At 45.7% G+C, this 27023-nt stretch overlaps 2 protein-coding genes across 7 annotated transcripts in view; one reads left to right on the top strand and one right to left on the bottom strand.

Annotated features, from left to right (window-relative positions):
* Positions 1–3105, top strand: part of MFSD6 (major facilitator superfamily domain containing 6) — a 43735-nt gene extending 40630 nt beyond the window's left edge. For 3 of the 4 annotated variants that reach the window (XM_083628656.1, XM_083628659.1, XM_083628657.1), the window contains one exon: positions 2–3105. In XM_083628656.1, coding sequence (XP_083484782.1) covers positions 2–181 — 180 coding nt within the window. In that variant the 3' untranslated portion in view covers positions 182–3105. The remainder of the gene's footprint in view (position 1) is intronic. The other variant, XM_083628658.1, reaches the window with a different exon arrangement.
* Positions 3106–4523: 1418 nt separating this feature from the next.
* Positions 4524–26055, bottom strand: NEMP2 (nuclear envelope integral membrane protein 2). Of its 3 annotated transcripts, none has more exons than XM_083631422.1 (9): positions 25636–26049; positions 22053–22168; positions 18336–18564; positions 18131–18203; positions 17134–17227; positions 14775–14889; positions 12055–12280; positions 10452–10628; positions 4524–6002 (listed from the first exon to the last, which is right to left on the bottom strand). In XM_083631422.1, exons 1-9 carry the CDS (start codon positions 25757–25759, stop codon positions 5786–5788), a joined length of 1371 nt encoding a protein of 456 aa, XP_083487548.1. In that variant the 5' UTR covers positions 25760–26049; the 3' UTR covers positions 4524–5785. The 3 variants fall into 3 exon arrangements, 2 of the variants coding, with proteins under 2 accessions (XP_083487548.1, XP_083487549.1); XR_014552196.1 differs by lacking the exon at positions 4524–6002 and adding an exon at positions 7046–9073 and having other exon boundaries at positions 10249–10628; positions 25636–26055; XM_083631423.1 differs by lacking the exon at positions 22053–22168 and having other exon boundaries at positions 25636–26042.
* Between the last annotated feature and the right edge of the window lie 968 nt (positions 26056–27023).

Here is a 27023-nt window from a genome sequence, read left to right as displayed (position 1 = left end):
GAAAGCCAACAATAGTCATGACTCTGTACCAAGCGTCCCTCAGAATCAAAGCAGTGATGCGTCTGCAGAGACTTCTGTACCTACGGCAGCTCCTGAAACTCATCTCAGCCCAGGCTGCACCGATCCAGACCCAGCTCCTGCAGATTGCAGTGCTCAGCCTCCTGAGGCAGGGCAGGAATAGGCCTTTGCTGCCTGTCGTCATCTTGCTGCACTGGATCCTGCTCTTTGGGGGGAGCTGAGGAATGCTGAAACGAAAAGCTTGAAACTGCAGCTCCCTTCATCTCCGCGATGGTAACCTGACACAGCACGCGTTTTTAAATATTTAAGGCCTTTTTCTGTGTCAAAGCCCAATAGGCCTGTGGCAGGAAGGACTAAAAACCTAGGAAGGCTAGGCCAGAAGAGGCCGGTGTCAAAATAACTAACTAGAGTTAAAATATTCCACACAAAACGCTTTTCAACCTTTGCGGGAACGAGGTTTGGGGTCCATTTGTGCGTAAACAAAACGGAAATCTAACTTGGTAGTGGATTTAATTTATGAAAGTCTGCTTTGGTTCCGAAAGAGGAATGCTGCCTTGCATTCTCTCTTGCTCGAGACAATGAATTATTATTATTTTTAAAATCAGTTCTTAGGGAAGGGGAAAAGAGAATTCATAGGTATTTCTCTCCACCCACCCACCCTAAATCTATGTTAATTTATTGGGAGGCATATTAGTTTCCCAAGGAGAGATGCATAAACTACTGAAACTCTAGAGAGAGACTACGCTAGTTAAATACCTAAATGAAGGAGCGGCTTAGAATTCTGTCTTTTGTAAAGACTTTTCAGGAACTTTGAATAGCTTTGGGCCAGTTGAGTTCTGTGTTAAAAATGAGCCTTGGAACCTTTTGAACTGGCCAGGTTGCTGTTCACTGCTCTCTGGCCAGGCCGCAGGGAATTGGTAAGGGCATTTAGACTGAATCCAAACTATTTGGCTGCCTACAACCCTTCGTTTACGAGGCTGTGGGTTAGGGCTTGCGTTTGTGTTGTGTAGGTTCGGCGTTATGCATAAAAACCCCCCACTTGACTGCAATTGTTCCGTTTGTGAGAATATGGGACCCTGTTGACCCAACCCAACGCGGGGAGAAACAGTCTGTGGAGGTGAATCTTTCCTTTCTAACCCTGTTGTAGTCAGCTGTGGGGTATTTGCGTTCATGCTCAGAGGCAGGAGCCACATATGCACATCTGGGACCGATGGCTGTTCTCCTAGCTCACATAGGATGTCAGAATCCTTTTTTGGACTTGGGGGACACCCAGGTCTTGCCAGGGAAAACCCATAACAGGATTCACGTGTGGTTCGTGCTGACAGCGCCTTTTGTTTGGTGCAAGAGAGGGGATCCTTGTGAGCTCGGCCGCTTTACTTCTTGATCAGGGCCAATATGTTTTATCTCACGATAGTGTAAAATTTATTTTATTGGGGGGCGTGGTTATATTTATTTATAGCAGGGGTGAGGAGCCTGCGGTTCGCTAGATGTTGCTAGGACTACACATACCATGATTCCTGACCATGGGCGGTGGCTGATGGGAGGTGGAGTCCAGCAACATGGGTTTTTTTGGGTGGGGGGGACAGACTGCCAGTTCCCCACTCGATGTGTGGGGTACATTTAAAGTGCCTGTGGGCTGCCAAAAGGGGTGGGACACAACTCCTAATGGTTCTTGGTTAGGAAAAGGTGAAATCATTAATATAAACACAGCTGGAATGACAGGCGAGCCATCCTACGTAAATGAAAAATGGGCACAGTACGTTTTGAGCTGTCGCGACAACACTTTCTGTTGCTTGTCAAATACACTGGCAGATTCAGGTTTCTTTTTCTTTTCATGTTTCCCAAATGTTAGTTGAACCCGATTTTGCCGATTATAACTGAGAAAAGAAATGTTATGGTGGCTGGGACAACCCAGCCAGACAGGTGGTGTATAGGTAATACAATTATTAACATTATTATTTATTCCAGGCCGAAGCCTTGAGGCTCAAGAGGGTTGCTAAAAGCTTTCTCTCCTGAGGAACAGCTGCTTAAAAAGGGCAGGGGTGCCTTCATACTGAAAGGCAGCACAGAACCAAAACACTGTTGTCTTCTGGCAGCCAAGCGACGTGGCAAATGGCTGTGTTTGCCCCCCACCCCAGCACTTACACCCCTGGGCAGACCAGCCTGTATACTAAGATTCATTTCCTGAACTGGCTTTTGGTTGGCGACGGGGAGAGACATTCCATTCCATGTAATCGAGACAAGCGATGGCCGCAGGCGATCAATCCTTTTAAAAGGTGGACGGAAATGTACAGCCTGGTGTCCACCACCCAGGTGTTTTGGACTACATCTCCCATCAGCCCCAAACACAACACTGTGACCCTGAGACTTCTGGGAGTTGTAGTCCCAAAAGGCTGGAGTGGGGCTCCAGGCTTGGCGAAAGCTGCTTGCAAGGAAGCATGTCAGATTTTTAGATCTGTTCTAGGCAAAGCTGCGTGGGGGGTCACACTTGGCTCGAATGCAGACCACGTAACGGAATACCTCAAGCTAGGTTGTGAGGAAGGCAAAAGAGCCCCTCAGATTTCCGCATGGAATACTATGGGGTCTTCCCAATGCATAAGCCTTACAGAATCTAGACGTGGACACCTGGGACCAAACAACAGAGAGTAGTTGATAAGTGTTTTGGGTTTTTTTGCACTTCCACTTAAATGTACTGTAAATTTCTCATGACTTGTTTAAGTGTCCTTTAAAAGAGAGAGAGAGAATCAGAATTGTATTTATTATGTTACAGCTGGGGTACGTGTGTGTGGAGGTTAGGAAACAACCAAGCAGATGACAGGCTAAAAACAGTTTAAAAATAAAATATTAAACCCTCTCTTTAGCTAATTCGTAGAGAGATTCACATGGCTAACATTGCCAACAACACCTTAATGTGCAGCAGCTGCGTTGTAACGCTTCGAGCTTACGCGTTAACGTTTACACGTCTGAATTGTCTGTTGAACCTGTTCCTTCGTTACACGCGGGCGATGAGACCGTACACGGGTTTTCGTATTTGTGAAAATTGTTAAGATGTAGTGAGAGAAATAAAATTTCACTGTATATGTAAAACAGATCTCTGGCAATGCTCAATTATTATTACGTCCAGGCTCATACAACTGCATGGAGTTGGCACAGGTAACTATATTTTTATGGACAGTGGGACTGTAAACTTTTAAAATTGTGGACAGTGGGATTGTGTGCTTTTAAAAAAATGGAAAAACCATGAAGGGACACAGCTGCTTTTTTATTTTTTGCATACGCCTCATTAGGGGAGCGAAGCTGGGCCCCATGTTATGGGTGCCCATGACGTCATGATGTCACACTGCGACATCATGATCTCACACTGCGACATCCTGATGTCACACTGCGATGTGATGTCATGACATCACACACCCCCCCTGGCCTTGGAACCTGACTTCCAGTGCCACCAGAAGTCAGGTTCCGAGGTCTTGTGAGGCCTCGGACGTGACTTCCGGTGTTTCCCAAGGCACCGGACATTGTGTTGGGGGCCCTGTGATGCGGCTGCTGAGCACCCACAACGAAAATTTTGTGGGAGCTTGGATACCCAGAGCCCCCTATAGTTGGCACCCCTTTGCCTCTTTCACTAGAAATTCATTAATTGCCAAAAACGACTCATAGAGGCACCTTTGTGCAACAAACAATCTTATTGACTTATTGGGGAGTCATTTTGCTCATCCTTGATATTTAATAGCACAAAATGGTATGTCTGCTGCTCTCCAGACCCACCGTTTACCCATCCCAACTCTAGCCCTACAGGGAGCAGGCAGAATATCATCTTTGCTTCCTTGCCCATTCAAAATCTCACTGCTCTGCATCCTCGGCTGTTGCTACAGATGTGCTTTGCAAGGCTCCCCTCCTGGCGACAGCGTTGGGAGTCTTCCAGCTCATGCTTCTGCTTCCTCTACTTTTAAGACAATGTTGTGCCTGAGCAGCCCCTGCCTTTCGAAGTCCCCTTGGGCGGTCGAGCTCAGCTTTAAAAGCTGTCTTGTGTGAGCAGCGTAGCCATTCGTACTGATTTGAATCTTGGTTGTGATATCTCTCTCCTCTCCCCCTCCCCAGGCTCCCGAGATTTCAGGATGTACTTAACTATATCTTTCCCTTCGTTTTTTTAGCTTTGCAAATAATCCTTGTGAGGTAGAAAGATAAAGACTTTGAACCGGATTATCCACCCGAGAAAGGGAAAATAAAGGGATCGGCTCAGCATGCAGTATATTGAATACACACCACCAAAAGCTCTCAAGATCGCACACCCCACCCCTACAAGAATCTCTCCTAACCCATATCAAATGCTCCTTTGCAGAGTGTTCCATTAGTTCCATACAATCACATAATAATTATAATAATATAATAATAATTTATTATTATTTTTATCCCGCCTATCTGGCTGGGTTTCCCCAGCCACTGGGCGGCTTCCATCAAAAGATTAAAAGTACATTAAGAGAATTTAAAACACACCCTGCATGTGATATACAGACAGGCTTGTTTTATTTAAAATAAAACATTCAACACCACTTGTGATAAACCAGAGACCAAGCTGTGCACTTCTACGCCACAGTGTATGTTTTTTCTATAAATTGTTTTTATTTGCTTTTTACAATACAAAATTACCAAAAAAATTTAAAAATCAATTACAGATCCATATAGATTCCTCTGAATCTCAGAACTTCACCCCTTCCCTGGAGTCCCCTTTTAATCGTTTAAAACTGCATCTTCTCCAGACTCTAACTATCACATCATTCCATATTTTCCATGACAATTGTTACACTACAAGTGAAACCAAAACCCTGCCAATGTTTCCATCTGCTTACCGTGGTCTCTTAAATAAGTTGTGAATTTCCCCCATTCTTTATTATAAAATTCTTGTCCTCTTGGTTCCTGAGTTTTCTGGTCAACTTTGCTATTTCAGCATAGTCCGTCGGCTTGGTTTGCCATTCTTCTCTGGTAGGGACTGCGTCCCTAAGAGTCCCCACGGTGTATGTTTGGAAGGAAGAACAAGACCCCACTTGCTGGCCTGCCCACAGCTGCCCTAGACATCCAGATATTCAGTAGAAAGTTGGGGAGGCAAGCCTTGTGCCCACAGTTGAATGGATGTGGGGCCCGTAAGATGCTGTGGACTTCCACACACACCATGCGGTAGTGGAAATTCTGCCCTCCCTCTACCACAGGATACATACTTATTCCAAACCAGGATATGTAAATAGGGAAGAGGATAATTGCAGCAGAGCTACAACTCCCTCTTAAACATCAGCACCATGTTAAAACCAAAGACTGACAACTTTGGTTCATCCTCGCCTTTCGAAAATAATAAAAAATAGTTTTTTATTAGGCTTTAAACTCTTGCTCGTTTTCTGAGCTCAGCACCCCAGAAGTTGAGTCTTTTGACAATCGGGCAAACAAACCATATAAAAGTGGTCCTCTTTTTTTTTTATAATCGGCAGAGAGGAGATTTTCCTGCAAGCCTCTGATTCGGAATAAAAAACAAAAGCCTTGTCAAACTTCTGGTTAAAGCCAGTACCTTTGGGGAGCACGCGTGTTCTCCGATAAATCTCTGCAACCTTAAAAGGTTGCAAAAAGAGACCTGAAGCGGCAGAAGAGACTCCTTCGGAAAATCTTGGCTGCCCCCTGCAGTGCAGTTCAGAAAGCAGAACCTTCCAAGGTCCGTTCTGCGAATTCTCACTCACTTGCAAAACTGCGGTGCGTTTCCCTCGCTACCTCCAGACAGTGTGACTCAGAGAACATCTTTACTGAAAAAGTTTTGCTTTTGTTCCTCTTCCTTGAGGTCTTCCTCCACCTCGCAGGGCTCCGTTTGGCGGTCTGGCTCCGCCTCGGCCTCTGGATTAAAAAGTTGCTCTTCTAAGGCGGCCCCTCCCAAGCCGTACTGCTCGTCGTGGGCGGCCACTTCCTCAGGCGACACGTGTGGAAGCCCCAGGACAAATTTTGCAAATCTAGGAGTGGGGCAGGAGAGATCATAAAGCATAGCTGTCAACTTACAGATTTGAAAATAAGGGACCAGCAGCCAAAATAAGGGATTTTAGTCAACCAGCTGAAATAATAATAATAATAATAATAATAATAATTTTTATTTATACCCCGCCCTCCCCAGCCAAGGCCGGGCTCAGAGCGGCTTACAAGCAATAATAAAAACAAGTTGAATGATTACAACTTAAAAACAAAATTAAAATACAACATTAAAATATTAAAATGTAGCCTCATCGCAGGAGGAGAAGGACAGGAAAAAAGAAAGAGAGGGAGGGAATCAAATTGGCTCCAAGCCAAAGGCCAGGCGGAACAACTCTGTCTTACAGGCCCTACGGAAAGAAATCAGATCCTGCAGGGCCCTGGTCTCATGAGGCAGAGCGTTCCACCAGAGTTGAAAAGGCCCTGGCTCTGGTTGAAGCCAATCTAACTTCCTTAGGGCCCGGGACCACTAGGGTGTTGCTATTTATGGACCTTGAGGCTCTCCATGGGGCATACCAGGAGAGGCGGTCCCGTAGGTACGAGGGTCCTAGGCCGTGAAGTGCTTTAAAGGTCGAAAGCAGCACCTTAAATCTGACCCTGTACTCTACCGGGAGCCAGTGCAGCTTGAAAAGCACTGGGTGAATATGCTCCCATGGCAGAGACCCCGTGAGGAGCCTCGCTGCAGCATTCTGCACCCGCTGCAGTTTCTGGGACAGCTTCAAGGGCAGCCCCGCGTAGAGCGAATTACAGTAGTCAAGCCTGGAGATGAAAGTTAAAGTTAAAAGGGACCAGATAATTTGGGAGAGCAGCGGCGGTTTTTAGCCCTTCGTTTCCAGAGGTTGCTGCTGAAGACACCAGCCGATGAAACACTGCAATTAAATAACTACAAGCAGCAACCACTTTTCGCGCAAAACGAAGTCCAAGCCACGAAGATGCTGCTGCAGTTCTGTATCTTTTCTCTCGTGCTCCATCTGCAGCTCTCAGTTCCATCAGGCAGGCCGGAAGGTGGGGTGGTGGTGGAAATAGTTCTCGAAGTAAACCCGCAGATCAGACCATCTATGCTAGTCTACCACTACAAATCTATGGGAGAAGCGCTTGCGGTCCTTCCTCCGCTTTCCCCCTCTATGGTTAGCCCTTGGAACACCTGCCCGTGCCTCCGCCTCCTCCTCCTCTCTCTGAACTGCTTTCTCTAGGGTTGCCCTCGCTCTCCTCTCAAGGTTCCTCAGTCCCGGCGGGGAGGGGCTCCTGGGGGCCGAGGCTGGTGAGAGGAGGCCGGAGGGGGGCGGGCCGGGCAGCCAAGCAACACAGTTGGAGCTTCCCTCCTCCCTGGCCGGCAGGGAGGGAGGGAGAGGAGCTGCTTCCTTTGAAACCTGGGAAATTTAAGGGACATCATCAAAAAGGGACAGCAGCGGGACACAGCGCTGGGATAAGGGAGTTTCCCACCAAATAAGGGACGGTCGACAGCTAAGTCATAAAGCGCTATATATAAAAGTGCCGCTCAGAAACTCTTGTCCACCACACCCACTGCGTTCTTAGCACCGGCAATATCTCCCACATCTTTCAAGACACGTTTGTGTCTTTGCATTTCAAGTGGGGGGGAAATGGGCAAAGCAAGCATAAGCTAGCACTGGTCGCCAGTTATACATGATACCTGGACTATGATGAGGAATACTTGCTGGCATAACTAACAGATGGATGGTAGGAAGTTGCTCTCAACCTTCTTTCCATCTCTTTCTGTTTTGTTACCATTCTTATTTTCTCCTCTCTAAGTATTTTACTATTATATTTCTTAATTATTTTATCTTACTGAATTTGGGTAAGAATTGCACGCGGGTGAAGGTGATGTCCCTGTGTGAGAGGCAGCAAAGGGGAAGTCTCTCAGTAGTAGTAGTGATAATAATACAGTGGTACCTCTGGTTACGTACTTAATTCGTTCCGGAGGTCCGTTCTTAACCTGAAACTGTTCTTAACCTGAAGCACCACTTTAGCTAATGGGGCCTCCTGCTGTCGCGGCGCGATTTCTGTTCTCATCCTGAGGCAAAGTTCTTAACTCAAGGTACTATTTCTGGGTTAGCGGAGTCTGTAACCTGAAGCGTATGTAACCTGAAGCGTATGTAACCCGAGGTACCACTGTAATAATAATACAATCATACCTCGGGTTATATGTGCTTCAGGTTGAGTGTTTTCAGGTTACGCTCCGCGGCGACCTGGAAGTAACGGAGCACGTTACTTCCTGGTTTCACCACTTGCACATGCGCAGATGCTCAAAATGACATCATGCGTGGAAGGGGCAAATCGCGACCCACGCAGATGTGGGTTGCGTTCACTTCAGGATATGAACAGGGCTCTGGAACGTATCCCGTTCACATCCAGAGGTACCACTGTAATAATAATAATAATAATAATAATAAAATAAATAAATTACACCCTGCCCATCTGGCTAGGTTTCCCCAGCCACTCTGGGCAGCTCCCAACAGAATATTAAAAACACGATAAAAAAGCAAGCATTAAAAATTTCCCTAAATGGGTGAGAGGCTGAGAGATGAAAGTTATGAGCTGGAAGGACACACCCTTGTCTGTATGGGACAAAAGATATATCTGTGAGAGAGGATTCTGTACTTACCTGTCTCTACGACCTTTTCTCTGTTCTTTTATTCTTTTGCTTTTTTGTGTGCATTATTAGTTTGTTTTTTATTGCAATGAGAAAAGTTAATAAAACTTTCTCCCAACACCCCCCCCCCCCAAATAATAATAATCCTGTTGCAGAAGGGCAGTTTATAACTTGATTAAAACTCAACAACTCAGCTTAGTAAACGGCTCCTAGATTCAGCCTACACCAGGGATGGGGAACCAGTGTCCTTGCCCCCAGATGCTGTTGGACTCCATCTTCCATCAGCCCCAGCCCTATGGCCAATAGGGATGATGGGAATTGTAGTCCAACAACATCCAAAGGGCCACAGCTTCCCCGCACCCCTGGCCTAAAGCAAACGAATGCTTCCTTAACTTCCTTCTCATACAGACTCGCTTTGGGGGAAAGCCACCCTTTTCCTTTAGAAAGCTACCACCAGGGGGCGCATTGGAAGATGGCCGACAATAACATCTCTCTGATCCACACGAGGTAATTAAGAGGCTGCTATGGGAAGTATGCAGCCTTCCTTGCCCCCCCAAGGGGATGGGGGGGACTGCCTTGCCAGCGGTGTCCATAATGCACCCCCGGATTTGAAACAAGGGTGTGTGGACACTTGGCACGAAGCCCTCGAGTGAAGTCGGCTCTTCCTGACGCTGTCTCCAATCAGCGCACTGGTTCGCATTAGCTCGAAATATTTAATTGGAAATATATAATTGGAAAGAAGCTAATGCACATACATCAAGTGAAGATCGGGAGTAAAGACTGCTGATTAATGGGATCTCTGCGAGCGGAGCGACGGGCGTGAAAATAAATCAAGTGAAGAACCAACATCAAGAGATTGGTATGTTGGAGTGAAACGGAAAGGGAGGGGAGGAAAAAACTTTTCTTTTTTTGCCTTCAGTGAATACCAATAACCCTCCCCTCCAGACAGAGAGAAGAATCGTTGCTATTATTAATCACAAGCAGGAGACTAAGAACTGTGTGGGAGTGGATTATTGATTGAAGAGAGGACTGGTGGAAATACCGGGGAATGAAAGGAAACTTTTATGACGCAGTTAAAAATGGAGTTTCGTGAAGACAGGCTTGCCTAAGGTGGACGAGAGGGAGGAGGACCAGGGTCATTGGAATGTGAATGTATGGTTATCGGGACGTTATCTTAACCTGGCAGAGCCCTCTGAGATATATATTCGTAAGCCTGTGAATCAACGGACAGACAGTGGGAATGTTTTTAACGGAGGTGTGGAAATGGCGTCTGTCCTGTATGGGATATGATTTTTGGAGAGTATAAAACCCACACAGGAGTGTTTGTTTTTCACCCGCTTGTGAAGATTATCAGATATCACAAAGAAAGGAATATATGATAACAACAAGAAGATGAAGAAAATAACAAAAAGACTATCTGGACAGAACTGGATAGAACTGTTTGATCAAGGCAGCAGCAAGAGTGATGTTTTGTCCCCTTTTGGAACTTGAAGTATGGGTACCCCCAACAAAAATTTTAAAAATCTGGCTGTATAATTTGGATTTAATGTGATTTGGAATTAATGTGATTTGATTGGCCTGTTAATAAAAATTATATATATATATTTTAAAAAATAGAAAGCTACTTTGTGAATAAATTCTGCCTCAAGACTCTCACCAGCTGCAGTCCTGTGGCACTGCCATCAGCTAAGATCCACACTTACACCTCCCCTGCTGCTTTGATGAAGAGTTCTGTGGAACTCTGATAAAGAGTTCTGTGGAACTCAAAAGCTGGCATGCTATTCTGTGAAATTTTGATTGGCCTAAAGAAGAAGAAAGTTCCTACCTTTGCGGTGACTGCAGCTTCACCACTGCTACCCACGAGGGGAAATCGGGGCGACGGCAGAAGGTTCGTAGGTCCTCCAAGGCCTTGAGGGTCTCCTGTTCACCCTGTTCCCGATACTCTTCTTCAGTCAGGTAATGAACCTCCAACTTTCCTGATGTGAAGAGCCGGCTGGCTTTTCTGAAAAGGAGAAAACAAAAGGCCACAGCTGGTGGATCGAATGCTGCTCTGTGGATTTGAAATACAAAAAAAGTGTGTGACAAGGGGGAATCAGAACTTGTTTGTAGCTGCACTGTACAGTGGTATCTCAGGTTACATACACTTCAGGTTACAGACTCTTCAGGTTACAGACTCTGCTAACCCAGAAATAGTACCTTGGGTTAAGAACTTTGCTTCAGGATGAGAACAGAAATCGTGCTCCGGCGGTGTGGCGGCAGCGGGAGGACCCATTAGCTAAAGTGGTGCTTCAGGTTAAGAACAGTTTCAGGTTAAGAACGGACCTCCAGAACGAATTAAGTACGTAACCAGAGGTACCACTGTAATTAATCCTAAACAAGACTGTGCTCTCCCCACCAGGCTGCAGACCATATATAGAACACTAGGGAACAGGGAGGGAAGGAATGTTTTCAAATAACAAATACTACGAGGCAAAAAACTCCCAAGCTTCCCCTTCTCCTTAGCCCTGCATTTGCAAATTAAAACACCGATTAACTTTTCAATTATATTTTAATCTAATTAAAATTAATTAAAATACTGCTTGACTTTTGGGGAGGAATTCAACATGGTGCTACGTTGGCTGTTCTATCTGAATGGGGTAAGTCCTCTTCTTTAATGTTCTTTAATGTTTTAATTGTTTTAATGTTGTATTTTAATCTTGTTTTTAAAGTTGTATTTCAATCAACTTGTTTTTATTATTGGTTGTTAGCCTGAGCCCGGTCTTAGCTGGGGAGGGCGGGGTATAAATAAAATTTATATTATTATCATTATTATCATTATTATTATTATTCCCCTCTCTGGAGCCAATTTGGGGAAGGCACAGGGGCCAGAGAGGTTGAGGGAAAGCCCCATTGTGGAAGCCAAGGTCCTTCTGTGAAGGGAGCTTATTCACTGGCTCATGCCCAATATTCCTATTTTTATATGTGTGCTAAAACAGCACCTGCCTTTAAACAACTCACAATATCCTTTGCTGGGCACCTTCTTTAAAAGGCAGAGTGGAAAACAAACAGCCCCTTTTTGCGAGTCGTGAAAGCAGCTGCACTTAACAGGGATGCCATCAAAGGGAAGATGTGCTGGAAAAGGTGAGCTTGTGCTTTATTTTAGAATGCACTGTTTGTGCAATCTTGTGTATTATCGACAAGAGAAGCGTACTGCCAAGGTATACATAGAATATAACAGATGGAGGCCTGTATTAGAGGATGGCCAACTCCCACCCAAGTCCCTTCCAACACATGCTTTCTCCAGAGCCAATAAAAATAATATTTCTTAAGTGACGTGATCCAAGCCAATACATGTGGGCAGATCCTGCATTCCATACACGGTGGGAGGAAACATGTCCATTAAAGCGGGTTGTTCATCCAGTGGTTTAACAGCCCAAAAGGATACTAACCTGCCAATGTAGCCGAATACTCTAAGAGGATAACGCAGGATTTTTGAACACAGCATGGTGACAATGACTGCATAGGCAACCACTGGAACGGAAATGCCAGCATAAATGAAAACCAAGCCTATAAATTGTAGCGTCCACATCAGAAGGTTCATACTTTGTTCACTCTTGAGCGGCCCATGCTTGTGACAAAAACCGAAACTGATGGATCCGACTATCAGGCAATACCCTAGAAAAGCAAACAACAAAACCATACAAAGATCAACAAGGAAGGAACTCTACTATCTTAGCTTATTTCAAGCTAGTAAATTGCCCCTTGCCCTATTATTTGTGGTAAGAATCAGTTCTAGGAGACCAGGCGAAATGACTTCAACTGCAAGGGAGCTTCCATGGTGCTGCAATGTCGCACATGACCGTACGAAAGGCAGGCAAGCTGATAAATTTACAGTGGTACCTCGGGTTAAGTACTTAATTCGTTCTGAGGGTCCGTTCTTAACCTGAAACTGTTCTCAACCTGAAGCACCACTTTAGCTAATGGGGCCTCCCGCTGCCGCCAGAGCACGATTTCTGTTCTCATCCTGAAGCCAAGTTCTTAACCTGAAGCACTATTTCTGGGTTAGCGGAGACTGTAACCTGAAGCGTATTGTCAGGCAGTGAGTTGTGAGTGTTTAATGAAGATAAGAGTCCGGGAATCCAACCATATTTACAAGATTTATTGCCTCTTTGAAGCTATATACAAGCAGTTCAAAAGTGCAACTTCATCATGGTCGGTTAGTTGTCCTGACTGGCTTCTTTCCGCTTTTGGGCCAGCATAACCAATGTCTAAGCCCAGCTCCCCTTCTTCCTCTCTGATGAGAGGTGCTTGGTCCAGGAAGTACCTCCTCCCTCTCAGAGTCACTCCCCTCTGATCCCCCTTCATCTTCTCTCTCATCCGAAGACGAAGAGCTGCTTATTAAAGGAACCTTCTCCCGGTAAGTTCCCATTCCCTCCCCCTTCTCTGTCTCCAGTTCCCTGACACGTATGTAACCTGCAGCGTATGTAACTTGAGGTACCACTGTATTTGCAAAGTCTGCTTTCCACCTCGTGGAATAAAGAGACCCTTGTGGGCAAGTTCACACATTCGGTTTCTGGTGTAACCTCTTTATGTGGATAAAAAAGCTGAGGTGCACATTCATTTCAAAAAAAAAACCCTAAGGGAAAATTTTAGAATCTCATTTGGACAAAACTTTAAAAAGAAACTGAAGTGAGCTCAATTACGAAGCCCGATACCTTCCCTATTTACTGGAAGCAAGTCCCTACTGCCTTCAGCGGAGCTTACCCCCAATGTAAGTGTGCACAGGATTTCAGCCTAATTGCAAGGTCCCACAACAATGGCCATTGTTTATCAGGCACCCTGCTCGTCACGGTAAACCGTGGGCAATGGTTTACTGTGACTCTATTGGTCTCACCCCCTTTGCTCTTTCCTGCTATTGCCAGGGACAAACAAACCACAATCGCTGGCTTAGGGTTACATCCAAACAAACCGCAATCAGTAAGACAAGTGCAAACTTTGGTTACAGGTCGTGGTTTGGGGTGAAACAAAGCCATGACCCGCAGTTTAGATGTAGTGCTAAGCTAGAGGAGAGAACAGTGGTACCTCGGGTTAAGTACTTAATTCATTCCGGAGGTCTGTTCTTAACCTGAAACTGTTCTTAACCTGAAGCACCACTTTAGCTAATGGGGCCTCCTGCTGCCACCGCGCCGCCAGAGCACGATTTCTGTTCTCATCCTGAAGCAAAGTTCTTAACCCGAGGTACTATTTCTGGGTTAGTGGAGTCTAACCTGAAGCATATGTAACCCGAGGTACCATTGTACAGTTGTGCTCATGTCCTGCTTATAGGCTTCCCATAGATCTCTGTTTGGCCATTGTGAAAAGCTGGTGCTGAACTTCTTGTTATTGTTACTATTATTATTAATAATAATAATATACCCAGAGGCCTCAGGGCAGTTCACAAAAAAGATCACAACATATATAATCAGAATAAAAACAACAACTTAATAGCACCCCGCCCCCTCAGAAAAGAGCCACATTTTAAAGGGTATAGGATGTCAAACAGATCAACTAAAGGCCTGGTTAAAAAGCGATGCTTTTTCCTGGCGCCTAAAGGTGTATAATGAAGGCACCAGGCGAACTTCCCTGGGGAGAGCATTTCACAGACGGGGAGCCACTGCAGAGAAGGCCTCGTGTTGCCACCCTCTGGACCTCTCAAGGAGGAGGCACATGAAGAAGGGCCTCAGAAGATGATCTCAGGGTCTGGGTAGGTTCATATGGGAAGAGATGGTCCTTGAGGTATTGCGGTCCTGGGCCGTTTAAGGCTTTATAGGTCAAAACAAGCACTTTGAATCGGCCCCAGAAACTAATTGGTAGCCAGTGCAGTCGGACCAGGATTGGTCTAATATGCTCAAACCGTCTTATTCCCATCAGCAAACCTGGCTTGCGTCCAAGCCAGGACAACTTCTCTTACGTTTCTTAGATATTGCGGCAAGGAGCAAAATAAGCAAGATTGCTGCATTCACAAGGAACCATTAACTATGACTTGTGAACAAAGCCAGTGGCTGCAACTTTAAAACCTTAGAGGGGAAAGTGCCATTTTAGAAATCTTCTGTTTTATGAATGACAATGCCTTCTGTGTGACACAGCCTAATGTTCACTTTCAGTTTTCTGTTTCTATACATTCTCTTACCTAGTACATAGTGCGTGCAGTGATGCCACAGCCATTTCAAATCCTCTTTCCACGTGTAAAGAAAATAGAGGGAAGAGAACCAGCAGCCGCTCATTAAAATCCAGAAAGTGCTTACCTAACGATGGTGAGAGAAGATAAAAAGGGAGGCAGATGAACAAAAATGGCAATTTGTTTGTACATAAACTAGTGGCCAAAATTGTCAAAACCTTTTGGAGAAAGTGTATTTCCGAGCTTTGATGGCTCATAACACCACTTTTTTTGGGAGTAATACCATAAAATTATATATCAATGGAAAGATATATAATTCTTCATTAAATTATCTTTCCATTGATAAATAATTTTATGGTATTACTCCCCCAAAAAAGTGGTGTTATGAGCCATCATTGCCAAAACAAGATGGCACCTGATTGACTCTCTAAACACTCCTTTTCATGGTTATTTGGCTATAACATTTGATAGAATACAGATAATTGAACAAACCTTGTTGCATTACATTCTTCATTAAATTATATTTCCATTGATATATAATTTTATGGTATTACTCCCCCCCTAAAAAGTGGTGTTATGAACCATCAAACCTCAGAAATATACTTCCACAATTTTGGCCACTAGTGTACATATAGGTTCATGCGCACAGAGCCCACCGTTTGCTAGATACAACAACCTCCCCTCCACCCAAAATAAAAACCTGACACAAAACGCAGGCCATTAGTCCAACAGTACGTTTCAAACAACCGTCTCGTAAATCAGAAGTCAAGTGAACAGGGACGTCTTATCACATTTCCTAAAGGCTGTGTGAATGTGCGACAGAGCTGTCACAATCATGTCAGCACCCATGTCAACACATTAACATAATCGGGGGCAAGCGGGTTTCCTGCAGCCAATCAGAAGCCCGCTTTGGTTTCCGGACGTTTTGGAAGTCAAACGGACTTCTGGAACGGATTCTGTTTGACTTCCAAGGCACGACTGTACTTTTAATTCTTACTGGTGTGTTAACTACATCCAGGTACCAGGCTGAGCCTATAAAGTACGAAAAGGGACGAAGACTCTTTTACAAACCCACTCAACACCCCTATAATTTCTCAACACTCCTCTAAGGTCTCTTACGCAACGCAAACTTCCTGCTGCCGTTTCCCTTTAAGTCACACGTAAAATATGCTGGCAGTTTGCTAATATTCTTCCCCAATCTAATACCAGGATGAAGCTACTGGATTGCAACTTCCCATCATCTCTGCCCCATCGGCCATGCTGGTTGTGGGCTGCTGGGAGTTGCATGAAGGGGGAGGTGAAGCTGCACGCACAAAACCTGCTCTGAGCATCCACCCTGAGTGGGAAGCTTTGAAGGGGCATTGTAAGAGAATTTCCTACTCCACGCAGGAAGTTGAAGGATGGAGTAGACCAGGTGTCAGCAAACTTTCTCAGCAAGGGGCTGGTCCATTGTCCCTCAGACCTTGTGGGGGGCCAAACTATATTTTTGTTTGGGGGGGGGGAAATGAATGAATTCCTATGCCCCACAAATAACCCAGAGATGCATTTTAAATAAAAGCACGCATTCTACTCTTGTCAAAACACCAGGCAGGCCCCACAAATAACCCAGAGATGCATTTTAAATAAAAGGACACATTCTACTCCTGTGAAAACACGCTGATTCCCGGACCGTCCGCAGGCTGGATTTAGAAGGCCATTGGGCCAGATCCGGCCCCTGGGCCTTAGTTTGCCTACCCATGGAGTAGATGAAGCCAGGGATTTGGGGTTCAGGGGCAAAGCACACACTGGGATTCCAGGCTAGAGTGACCAGGCTATTGCTTGCAGAATCGTTTGTCCCATGATGAAAAACAAAACTATGTCAAGAATTATACAAAGGCTTCATTTACCACTTGCTCCTGCCTTAGACCCGCCCACTAAGCCAAGCCCCCCAATCGTTGAAGGACCACAACTTCCATCATTCCTGATTGTTGATTAGCTCGGTTGGTTAGAGCATGGCGCTGATAACGCCAAGGTTGCAGGTTCAATCCCTTCCAACTCTACAATTCTATGATCCTATGACTTGCTATCTTGGCAGGGCTGATGAGAGTTGAAGTCCGCCAACATCTGCAGGGCTACCGGTTCCTCCAAGAAGAGGTTGGATCAAAGGAAAGAACCATTATTTCAGAGCTTCTTGGAAGGACAGAATAATTAATTGCACAAATAATGTCAGAAATTCAGCTGCGACGTGTTGCTGTTTAAAGGAATCATATGTCGATAACATCATTTCTTTTGGGAGCCCGGGAATGGATGAAAAGCAAACTGACACTGAAAAGCAGAGTTTAGCATCAATATACTTATCTGGCCTGTTTTATGTTATCAGCGGTACACTCACCTTGGGAATAAATCTTTTAAGCATCAAAAGGAGAAAGACAAGAGTGGCAAGGACACCGAATGTGACTCCAGCAGAATAATAGAATGTGATACTCCTGTTTTGAGAGCAGAGGAGTGCTGTTAGAACTTTTGTGGATGGACAGGTGGTTTCAGACACACAGAAATGCAAAAACACAATTTTACTAAAACTTTAGAGACCTATGGGTGAGGATACCTATACATAGCACATTATTTGACCTTCCCCGAATATACCATACGGAGCACCCTCAATCTCTCTCTCTCTCTTTGGGTCCCTGCATAGTCTCAGCTCACAACCCCCATTTTTTTCCTCCTCCTAAGCTCCGCTCGGGAAATATTTACATAAGTTAGAGGCGTGGGGTGACTGGCTGACTCCAATCCACCAGTCCCACCCCCTCCATTTCCAACCATCCCATGCAAGGATCCCAATCGTACGGAGCCTTCTCCCTGTGTTCAAGCAAACAGGTATAACGCTCCCCCTTCAGACTTTCCCTGCTCAACATGGAAGGCTGGAAAGCCAAAAAGCGAGGCTAGCTAATTTTTTGTCTCTCATCTCTCTCTTCCTCAATGGATGAGCTGTCTAGCTGTTTCTCCCCAGCAGGTACACTGTTTGCAAAAAGGTTTCAAAAACTGCCACGGCTACTATATGTTTCTTAGATCAAATTGTGTGTGACGGAAGGGGGAAGCTCTGTGCAAACAGATTTCCTGCAACTCTGGATCAAACTCTGTGCAATAGAAGCCAACATATTTAAGGCACAGGTCTCCCCCGATCATATATATATACAGGGAGAGACGAGTGGTTGGTTTTTCAGAGCAAAAGTGGTGCATGGGAGAGAAGACCTCAACCTTTCCCTATGCCCACTAACAAGGGTTTATGTCTCCAAAGCCTCTTCTCCACTGCAACCCAAGTGCTTTTCTTCCAGCCAACAGATCACCACTTTTTTCGTGAACAGCAAGTTAAAGTCATAACTGAATCTCACCTGCTCAGATTATGTGCAAAATGAAAGAGAAGGATTCCGGTGAGAAACAGCAGAAAGAGTGTCCGATCCAACACTAAAACAGAACAGAATGGAAAAAATGGAGGAAAGTCCACATTGCTTCATTTTTAAGCTAGTCGCTTCCTTGTTGTGCATCCTTCCAATAACACAAGCGCACTTTACAAACAGATTAAATAAAGTGACTCACTGTTTAGTTTTGTGTGTACAGTGAAGGGTGCTTTGTTCATAGGCTGCACCCAGAAACAGGTTTTCTCTCCATACAGGCTCGCTGATATTGTGGTTTCATTAGACACGCCCGAATGGCAAATATTGTTAAACAGGCACTTGAAAAAGGCAAGCAGATTTTCAGAGCTTTGGCAATTCCGTTCCTCTGGGATGGACATCACCTCAAATGTTTCGGCGCTGCTTATCTTCACCTATAAAGGAGATACCTGAATTATTCCTCTTGGCTTAGGACAGGAGGAAATAACAGAGCAGGGATGAGCAACAATCACATAACTCAGGGTTTCCCAAACTTGGGTCTCCATCTGTTTTTTGGACTACGACTCCCGACGCCCCTAGCTGGCAGGACCAGTGGTCAGGGATTATGGGAGTTGTAGTCCAAAAAAAAAAAAACAACCACAGATGGAGACCCAAGTTTGGGAAACTCTGAGATAACTTTTCCAATTTGATTTTGCCTATAGCAGGAATGTACAGCTAAATCTGGGGAACTTGGGGAACTTTTGCTATAGGCAAAATCTGGATGGGGAACTTCCAGATGTTGTTGGTACTCTAACTCCCATCATTCCCTGCCAGGGCAGCAAATGACAAGGGATGATGGGAGTTGTAGATCAATAATAATAATAATAATAATAATAATAATAATAATAATAATAATTTATTATTTATACCCTGCCCATCTGGCTGAGTTTCCCCAGCCACTCTGGGCGGCTCCCAATCAAGTATTAAAAACAATGCAGCGTTAAATATTAAAAACTTCCCTGAACAGGGCTGCCTTCAGATGTCTTTTAAAAACAGGATAGCTACTTATTTCCTTCACATCTGAAGGGAGGGTGTTCCACAGGGTGGGTGCCACTACTGAGAAGGCCCTCTGTCTGGTTCCCTGTAACCTCACTTCTCGCAATGAGGGAACCGCCAGAAGGCCCTCGGCGCTGGATCTCCGTGTCCAGGCTGAACAATGGGGGTGGAGACGCTCTTTCAGGTATACAGGACCGAGGCTGTTTAGGGCTTTAAAGGTCAGCACCGTCGATAGATAGATAGATAGATAGATAGATAGATAGATAATCATAGATCTGACTGCATAGGAGCAGAGTGAATGAGGATGAATGTCCTAAACCCCATTTCCCCCTGTGCTGCTGTCTCCATCACCCTCCATGAGCTGGAGGGTGCAAAATAAGAGAGAAGCAGAACATAAAAGAGAAACAGAGCCAGTGGCCTATCGAGAACAGCATCCTGTTCTCACAGCGGCCAACCACATGGCTGAACTTAAAAATGAAAAGCGTAATGCTGGTGGTCAACAAAAGAGGTTTAAAGACTCTCTCAAGGCAAATCTTTAAAAATGTCGTATAAACACCGACAACTGGGAAACACTGGCCTGCGAGCGCTCCAGTTGGAGAACAGCCTTTACCAAAGGTGTCATGTGGGCTTTGAAGAAGCTCAAACTCAGGACGAAAGGGAGAAAGGTGCTAAGAGGAAGGCACACTTGGCAAATCCACACCATGATCAACTTCCGCTCGGAAACCAATGTCCCCACTGTGGAAGGACATGTGGGTCCAGAACTGGCCTTCACAGTCTCTTACGGTCTCACTGTTAAAACCGTGTTCATGGAAGACAATCTTACTCGGCTACGAGTGATCACCAAAGAAGAAAGAAGAAACCTCTGGGAAGCCCCATGACCACAAGCAGACCTGAGCACAACAGCACTCTCCCCTGCCACTGTTTCCAGCAACCTCCTGGGGTTGGAGGGGAAAATCTGAAGCATGGAGTCTCTGCTCCACAAGTCGTGGAGGTTCCTACTTCAGCTTCCAAGTTGTGGAGCAGGAGGAGAATAGAAATAGAGGGGAAGCAACTTAAGGTGCTTCTTTCTCCTTGCTCACGTGTAGGAGCTACGTACAAGCGGCATGCCCCAATAAGGCTTCTGTGAGGGTCCAGGATAAGCTGGTTTGATTTCCAAGCCTTCCTTTTCGTCCGTTCTCTCTTAACGCAAATAGCAGAGCTGAAGAAGAGAACCTTGGATCAAAATACCTTGGGGGTGGAGAGCTTTCGCCTTTTGCAGCAGGGATAGGTAGGCTGCGACCCTTCGCTTGTTGCTAGTCTATGGTTCCCATCATGCCTGATCGCTGGCCATCCTGCCAGAGGCTCATGGGAGTTGGGAGTCCAACAATATCTGGAGAGCCACATCGCTATATTCCCGCTCTTTTCAGAAAGTCTATGTGTTGAAGGCACTCTGATTGAGCCCAGAGGGACAGATCTATCCGACAACCTGATTTATTAGTTATTCTGTCTCTCCAGAGGAGCTTGGGAACTTTAGATCTGCGGCACGGGGCAGATCTCCCTCACCAAAACTAAAATTCCCAAGATTCTGAGTACAAAATCAGCCTAGGCTTGCAGTGGAGATATCTACATGCCGTGCAGTCCTGTACATATCTAGTCTGAGGTAAGTCCTATTGAGTACAATGGGACTCCCAGGAAAGTATTTGGGATTTCAGCCTTAAGACGCGCACCAGAACATACATACTGGGAAGTTAAGTCCCATTAAACACAACGCCCTAAATCCCATTGTCCAAAATTTCTGCTCGATGACCTGCAACAAAGACTCCCAAAAGCAGATTTAGCTGTACATCTGCATTTCCTCTTCTTTTTATTGCTTTATTAGTTTTTTTTAAAAAAAGAAAAAATAGTCAACTAACGAAAAACCAAAAGGTAATACAAATTCCAAAAAGTAAGTGGATTTCTTACAACACAACTTCTATTATGACTTCCAGTCGCACCATCGAGGGCCCTGGGTTACTTTTATGTAACACACTTTTCGTTAAAACAAAAAAAATTTTTTTCCTTCCAGTAGCACCTTAAAGACCAACTAAGTTAGTTCTTGGTATGAGCTTTCGTGTGCATGCACACTTCTTCAGATACAGGTATCTGAAGAAGTGTGCATGCACACGAAAGCTCATACCAAGAACTAACTTAGTTGGTCTTTAAGGTGCTACTGGAAGGAAATTTTTTTTTGTTTTGACTATGGCAGACCAACATGGCTACCTATCTGTAACTGGAACTATGGAAGACACTTTTCGTTATCACTCCAGTCTTATCCCGTATCATTAATTCTATACAATTTTCTATGTTTCTACAGGCGTCCTTCTAAGCCTGCCAGAGAATTCACATTTTTACAATGCTCTTTAAGATATTTTCTGTGAATATCCCACTCTCTAATAAACGTTTGGTCTGTATTATCTCTAATTCTTCCCGTTATCTTTGCTAATTCTGTAAATTCTAGTAATTTTGTCTGCCAGCCCCTTTGGTTGGGATAGAAAACTAAGATTCTTGCTGCCACCTTTCCTCTCAATATATTGTTTTGCTGTTAGAGAAAGACACTCGTTGCTGAGAAATATTTATACCATATGCTGCCGCTGATTTTTACATTTGTTCCTGCGCTTGTCTTGCAAAGAGGCCCACTCAAAAGAAAGGTGTTGATATGTCACAAAAGTTCCCTACCCACAATAGAAAGGAAAGCACGTCACACCTTCCAAATTCTCCTACACAACACCCCTTCTGGCATTTCCGAATGCCAACATGTGACAGTTGTCTTCCAATACATTAGTCTCCCATCGTGAGAACTGTATTCTTTAGGGAGAAGAACAGTCACCACGTTCCCTTGGGATGATTGAGTCATGGGCTGGGGCTGTACCTGAATAGTTGACCAAATATTTTTCAGCTGTATCTTTCCATGCGGAATGTAGCAGTAGCAATCCGGTTTTAAACTACGGCTGACGTCCATCGTCTCCAAGTGCCTACAGTTATTCTCTAGACAGAGAAAGAAGAAGGCGTCACAAAGTTTGGAGATGCATGCAAGTCGCTCGAACATTTTTCTGCTGCAATATGTAATCTGCAGTATACACCGATTTTCCCAGTTACAAACCTTGATTGGCAGCGTATTTTTAATAGGTGTGATATGCTGGCACTGCAAAATCCACTGCTAAACCCCCAAATTCTTACCGCTGAGACTGTTCCAACAGAGAAGCTGTTGTGAGTCTTCCTGTCCAATCCTCAACAGGTGGCCAGAATCATATGATTCCAGTTTCTCTCCCCCCTTACCCCTCTCAGCAAAAAATAGACGAATGTGCTTTACTGTGTTAGGCTGCAGGCATGCAGCCCATGAAAAATTGCATTGGTGCAACTGCCTGGCCTGCAGCCCCACTATAAGGCTGGGAGTAAACCTGGAATTGGCTTTTCATGTCGTAACTTGAAATCATGCTACACTATTCAGGCTACAATCCTAAGGTCCCAGGGGCCATAAGATCTGTGTGTGGAGAGTGTTTCTGAAGATGAGAAGATGCATTGCTCTTGCTACTGTGGAATAACATTCAGCTTCTGCATACAGTGGTACCTCGGGTTACAGACGCTTCAGGTTACAGACTCCGCTAACCCAGAAATTATACCTCAGGTTAAGAACTTTGCTTCAGGATGAGAACAGAAATCACGGCACGTCGGCAGCGGGAGGCCCCATTAGCTAAAGTGGTGCTTCAGGTTAAGAACAGTTTCAGGTTAAGAACGGACCTCCGGAACGAATTAAGTACTTAACCCGAGGTACCACTGTATCTGGACTTAGGAGAAAGTACTGCAACATGACTGGAAACAGCAGTTGAACAGATTAAAATATTTGGATCTCATCTTACTGATTTCGTTAGCGAAGGGGTTGTTACTTTTTAAATTGCTCTCCTTGGCTGATAAGTATCCCTAAACGCAGCACCCACCGCACAAACTAAAGTGTAAATGACTCTGGAAGTACTGTAAATATTTCGACAAATTCCACATTAATAGGGCCATTACATGTTTATTTTTTTTTGCTTTGGTGCCACACATGCTGCTTGAAAACAGGCAAGCTTGCAGTTAAAATGCATGAACCCAGCAACTGCCAAAGACCTAAGGCATGGGTAGGCAAACTAAGGCCCGGGGACTGGATCCGGCCCAACTGCCTTCTCAATCCAGCCTGTGGACGGTCCGGGAATCAGCGTGTTTTTAAATGAGTAGAATGTGTCCTTTTATTTGAAATACATCTCTGGGTTATTTGTGGGGCCTGCCTGGTGTTTTTACATGAGTAGAATGTGTGCCTTTATTTGAAATGCGTCTCTGGGTTATTTGTGGGGCATAGGAATTTGTTCTTTCTTTTCTTTTTCTTTTTCAAAATATAGTCCTGCCCCCTACAAGGTCTGAGGGACAGTGGACCTGCTGAAAAAGTTTGCTGACCCCTGACCTAAGGTGTAATTTCAAATGACAATAAATGGATGCATATGAGGTAAATTGGGATTTGTGGGTCACCATACCAAACCATTTGGGAACCACTGCTCTAAGTCTTCCGTAACATCAGCCAACCCTTCTCGGGCACAAGTTCATATTGTCATGGGATTCTACCCAATATTGATCCAGAGCAGATTCCAATGTATAGTTAGCAGAGTAAAAACTTACAACACATTGCAGGATTCCCGCCCCCCCAATAGATCAGAGGCAATTGTATTTCATCCAGCAGAGCTTTGCTGCTACTGAAGACAAATGAGCATAATGGTCACAAATCCAATACATTCAGGATTGGAACTGTCTATAAGAAATCCAGTTGCAGCAGACTTAACTTAAGCTTACAATAACTTATAGTAAGTCTAAACTTTAACACTAAGCAAACTATGTACAGAACCCCACACCAGAAGGAAGAGAGATAGAAAGTGAAACCCAGGCTCCTTCCGGCCCTACTTTTATAGTCAGCATGACCTTGACAGAAAAGGTAAGAAGAGAACCAGTTTAAACCAGCTGTACTCAAACACCATGAAACTTCTGCTTCCTTCTTTCACACAGAGAAGCCTCTTGAATTAATTACAATAGGAAAGATCTCTACACATCAGATCAATACTTTCTGTACTAAGAAATGCAAGCTGACACATATATCTTAGATCAAGATCATTGTGCCCTGAGAATTGTTTTGAAGCACCTGATGATGCAGAACTGAATCTCAAAGTTACAAACCAGCACAAAACTTTGGGAGAGACTTTGAGGGGATACCAGCCTTTAGGCTTGCGGTTAACAGAGCTTCTGATCAGTAGTGTGGATGGGAGATCACAGGGTGCCTCACACAAACATGTACATAAAGGTAAAGGGTAAAGGGACCCCTGACCATTAGGCCCAGTCGTGGACGACGGTGGGGTTGCGGCACTCAGCTCACTTTATTGGCTAAGGGAGCCGGCATACAGCTTCCGGGTCATGTGGCCAGCATGACTAAGCCGCTTCTGGCGAACCAGAGCAACGCACGGAAACGCAGTTTACCTCCCCGCCGGAGTGGTACCTATTTATCTACTTGCACTTTGACGTGCTTTCAAACTGCTAGGTTGCTAGGAGCAGGGACCGAGCAACGGGAGCTCACCCCGTGGTGGGGATTCAAATCACCAACCTTCTGATTGGCAAGCCCTAGGCTCTGTGGTTTAGACCACAGCACCACCATGAAGCTATTTAGTCTCCCATATTCTGGTTACCGGATCACAGGCCAAGGGTTGATTGGCATTTGCACACAACTGGAATATTTATGGGCAGCAAAGTACTGCCAAGACAAAGTACTGAACGCACAACCAGAGAGAAAAAGTAAACACACGAGCCTATCCCATGTTTACACAAATTACATAAATTCCTACTGAATGGCAGTAGCAGGTATGGGGAACCTGTGGACCTTCAGAACCAAAGAATCATAGTGTTGGAAGGTATCCCTAGGGTCATCAATTAGTCCAACCCCCATTTAGTCCAACAACGTCTGGGAGCACTACAGCTTCTCCTGTCCCCAACGTCACAGGCAGGAGTGGCAACTTGGATACAAGATTGGAGGGGGGGCCAAGTCCAGATAAGCCCTGCTCCACTTGAACATGACGCAGCACAAGCACACCATTTGACCATTTGAATGGCAAGGCCCATCTACTTTCGGGGGGCCCCGGTCCCCCCACAAATATTTGGGGGGCAAAGGGACCTCAGCCCCCTCGGAGTTGGCTCCTATGGTCCTAGGACTGCAGCCTAGCCCTGAATCGGATGCATGTTTACTCAGAGGTAAATCCGACCACCTTTCTCAACCTTGGGTCCCCAAGAGGTTTGGTTGGACTACAACTCCCATCATCCCTGGCTGGCAGGACCAGTGGCGAGGGACGATGGGAGCTGTAGTCCATCAACCTCTAGGGACCCAAAGCTGAGAAAGGCAGTTCAGGATCGCTGCCCAACAGCGCGTTAGCCTCCAGCCGCTTTACCTGCGAGCAATGCCGGCGCGCCACCGGACCGGACCGGCCGAACCGCCGCTGGGGCGCACAGCAGCGGTAGGAGCACCAAATACGGCAGCAGCCACTGCCGGGTCGCGCCGGATCCCAGCTGCATTGCCCGCCGCTGTTTGAACAAAGCGATGCCTCGGGAAGCGCCGAGAGCCGCGGCGGCCGATGCCTGGATGCAGAGAACCGACTTGCCCAGCGCTTGTGTTGTGCGCGCAATTGCGCATTGGTAGCGCCCCGGCGATGGGGGATCGGCTAGCCGGGGCTGGAGGGGGCGGAGGAGATCAAGGCGCTCCTCCCTACCGCGGGGGAAGGAAGTCGCTTCCTCCAGGGCGGTAGGAGGAGATCTCACACCGCAGTGGGAGTTTGGGAAAAGCAGTTCAAGACTATGAAATTAAACGCGCCCCGAGGCGGTGGAGAGGGAGGCAGGAAAACGGGGAGGAAAGTGGCTCCCCGGGACTGCCCTGGGGGAATCCCCTCTGACAGCTCACTGGGTGACCTTTGGCCCGTCTCCTCATAGAATATGCAGAGTTGGAAGGGATCCCCCAGGATCATCTAGTCCAACCCCCTTGCAATGCAGGGAACTTTTTGCCTAATAATAATAATTATTATTATTTATACCCCCAGCTCCCAACAGAATATTAAAAACACAATAAAACATCAAGCATCAAAAACAGGGCTGCCTTCAGATGTCTCCTAAAAGACCTCTGCCTGGTTGCCTGTAACCTCACTTCTCGCAGTGAGGGAACTGCTAGAAGGCCCTCGGAGCTGGACCTTTGCGTCCGGAATGAATGGTGGGGGTGGAGACGCTCCTTCAGGTATACTGGGCGGAGGCCGTTTAGGCTTTAAAGGTCAGCACCAACACTTTGAATTGTGCTGGGAAACGTACTGGGAGCGAATGTAGGTCTTTCAGGACCGGTTTTATATAGTCTCGGCGGCCACTCCCAGTCACCAGTCTAGCGGCCGCATTCTGGATTAGTTGTAGTTTCCGGGTCACCTTCAAAGGTAGCCCCACGTAGAGTGCATTGCAGTAGTCCAAGCAGGAGATAACCAGAGCATGTACCAGTCCGACGAGACAGTCTGCAGGCAGGTAGGGTCTCAGCCAGCGTGGAGCTGGTAGACAGCTGCCCTGGACACAATTGATCTGCACCTCCATGGACGGCTGTGAGTCCAAAATGACTCCCAGGCTGCGCACCTGGTCCCTCAGGGGCACAGTTACTCCATTCAGGACTAAGGAGTCCTCCACACCCACCCACCTCCTGTCCCCCAAAAACAGTACTTCTGTCTTGTCAGGATTCAACCTCAATCTGTTAGGCACCATCCCTCCTCAAACCACCTCCAGACACTCACACAGGATATTCACCGCTTTCACT

This window comes from Podarcis filfolensis, assembly GCF_964270895.1.
Source record: "Podarcis filfolensis genome assembly, chromosome: 1".
NCBI classification, from domain to species: Eukaryota; Metazoa; Chordata; class Lepidosauria; order Squamata; family Lacertidae; genus Podarcis; species Podarcis filfolensis.
This window is presented reverse-complemented; position numbering and strand designations above follow the sequence as displayed.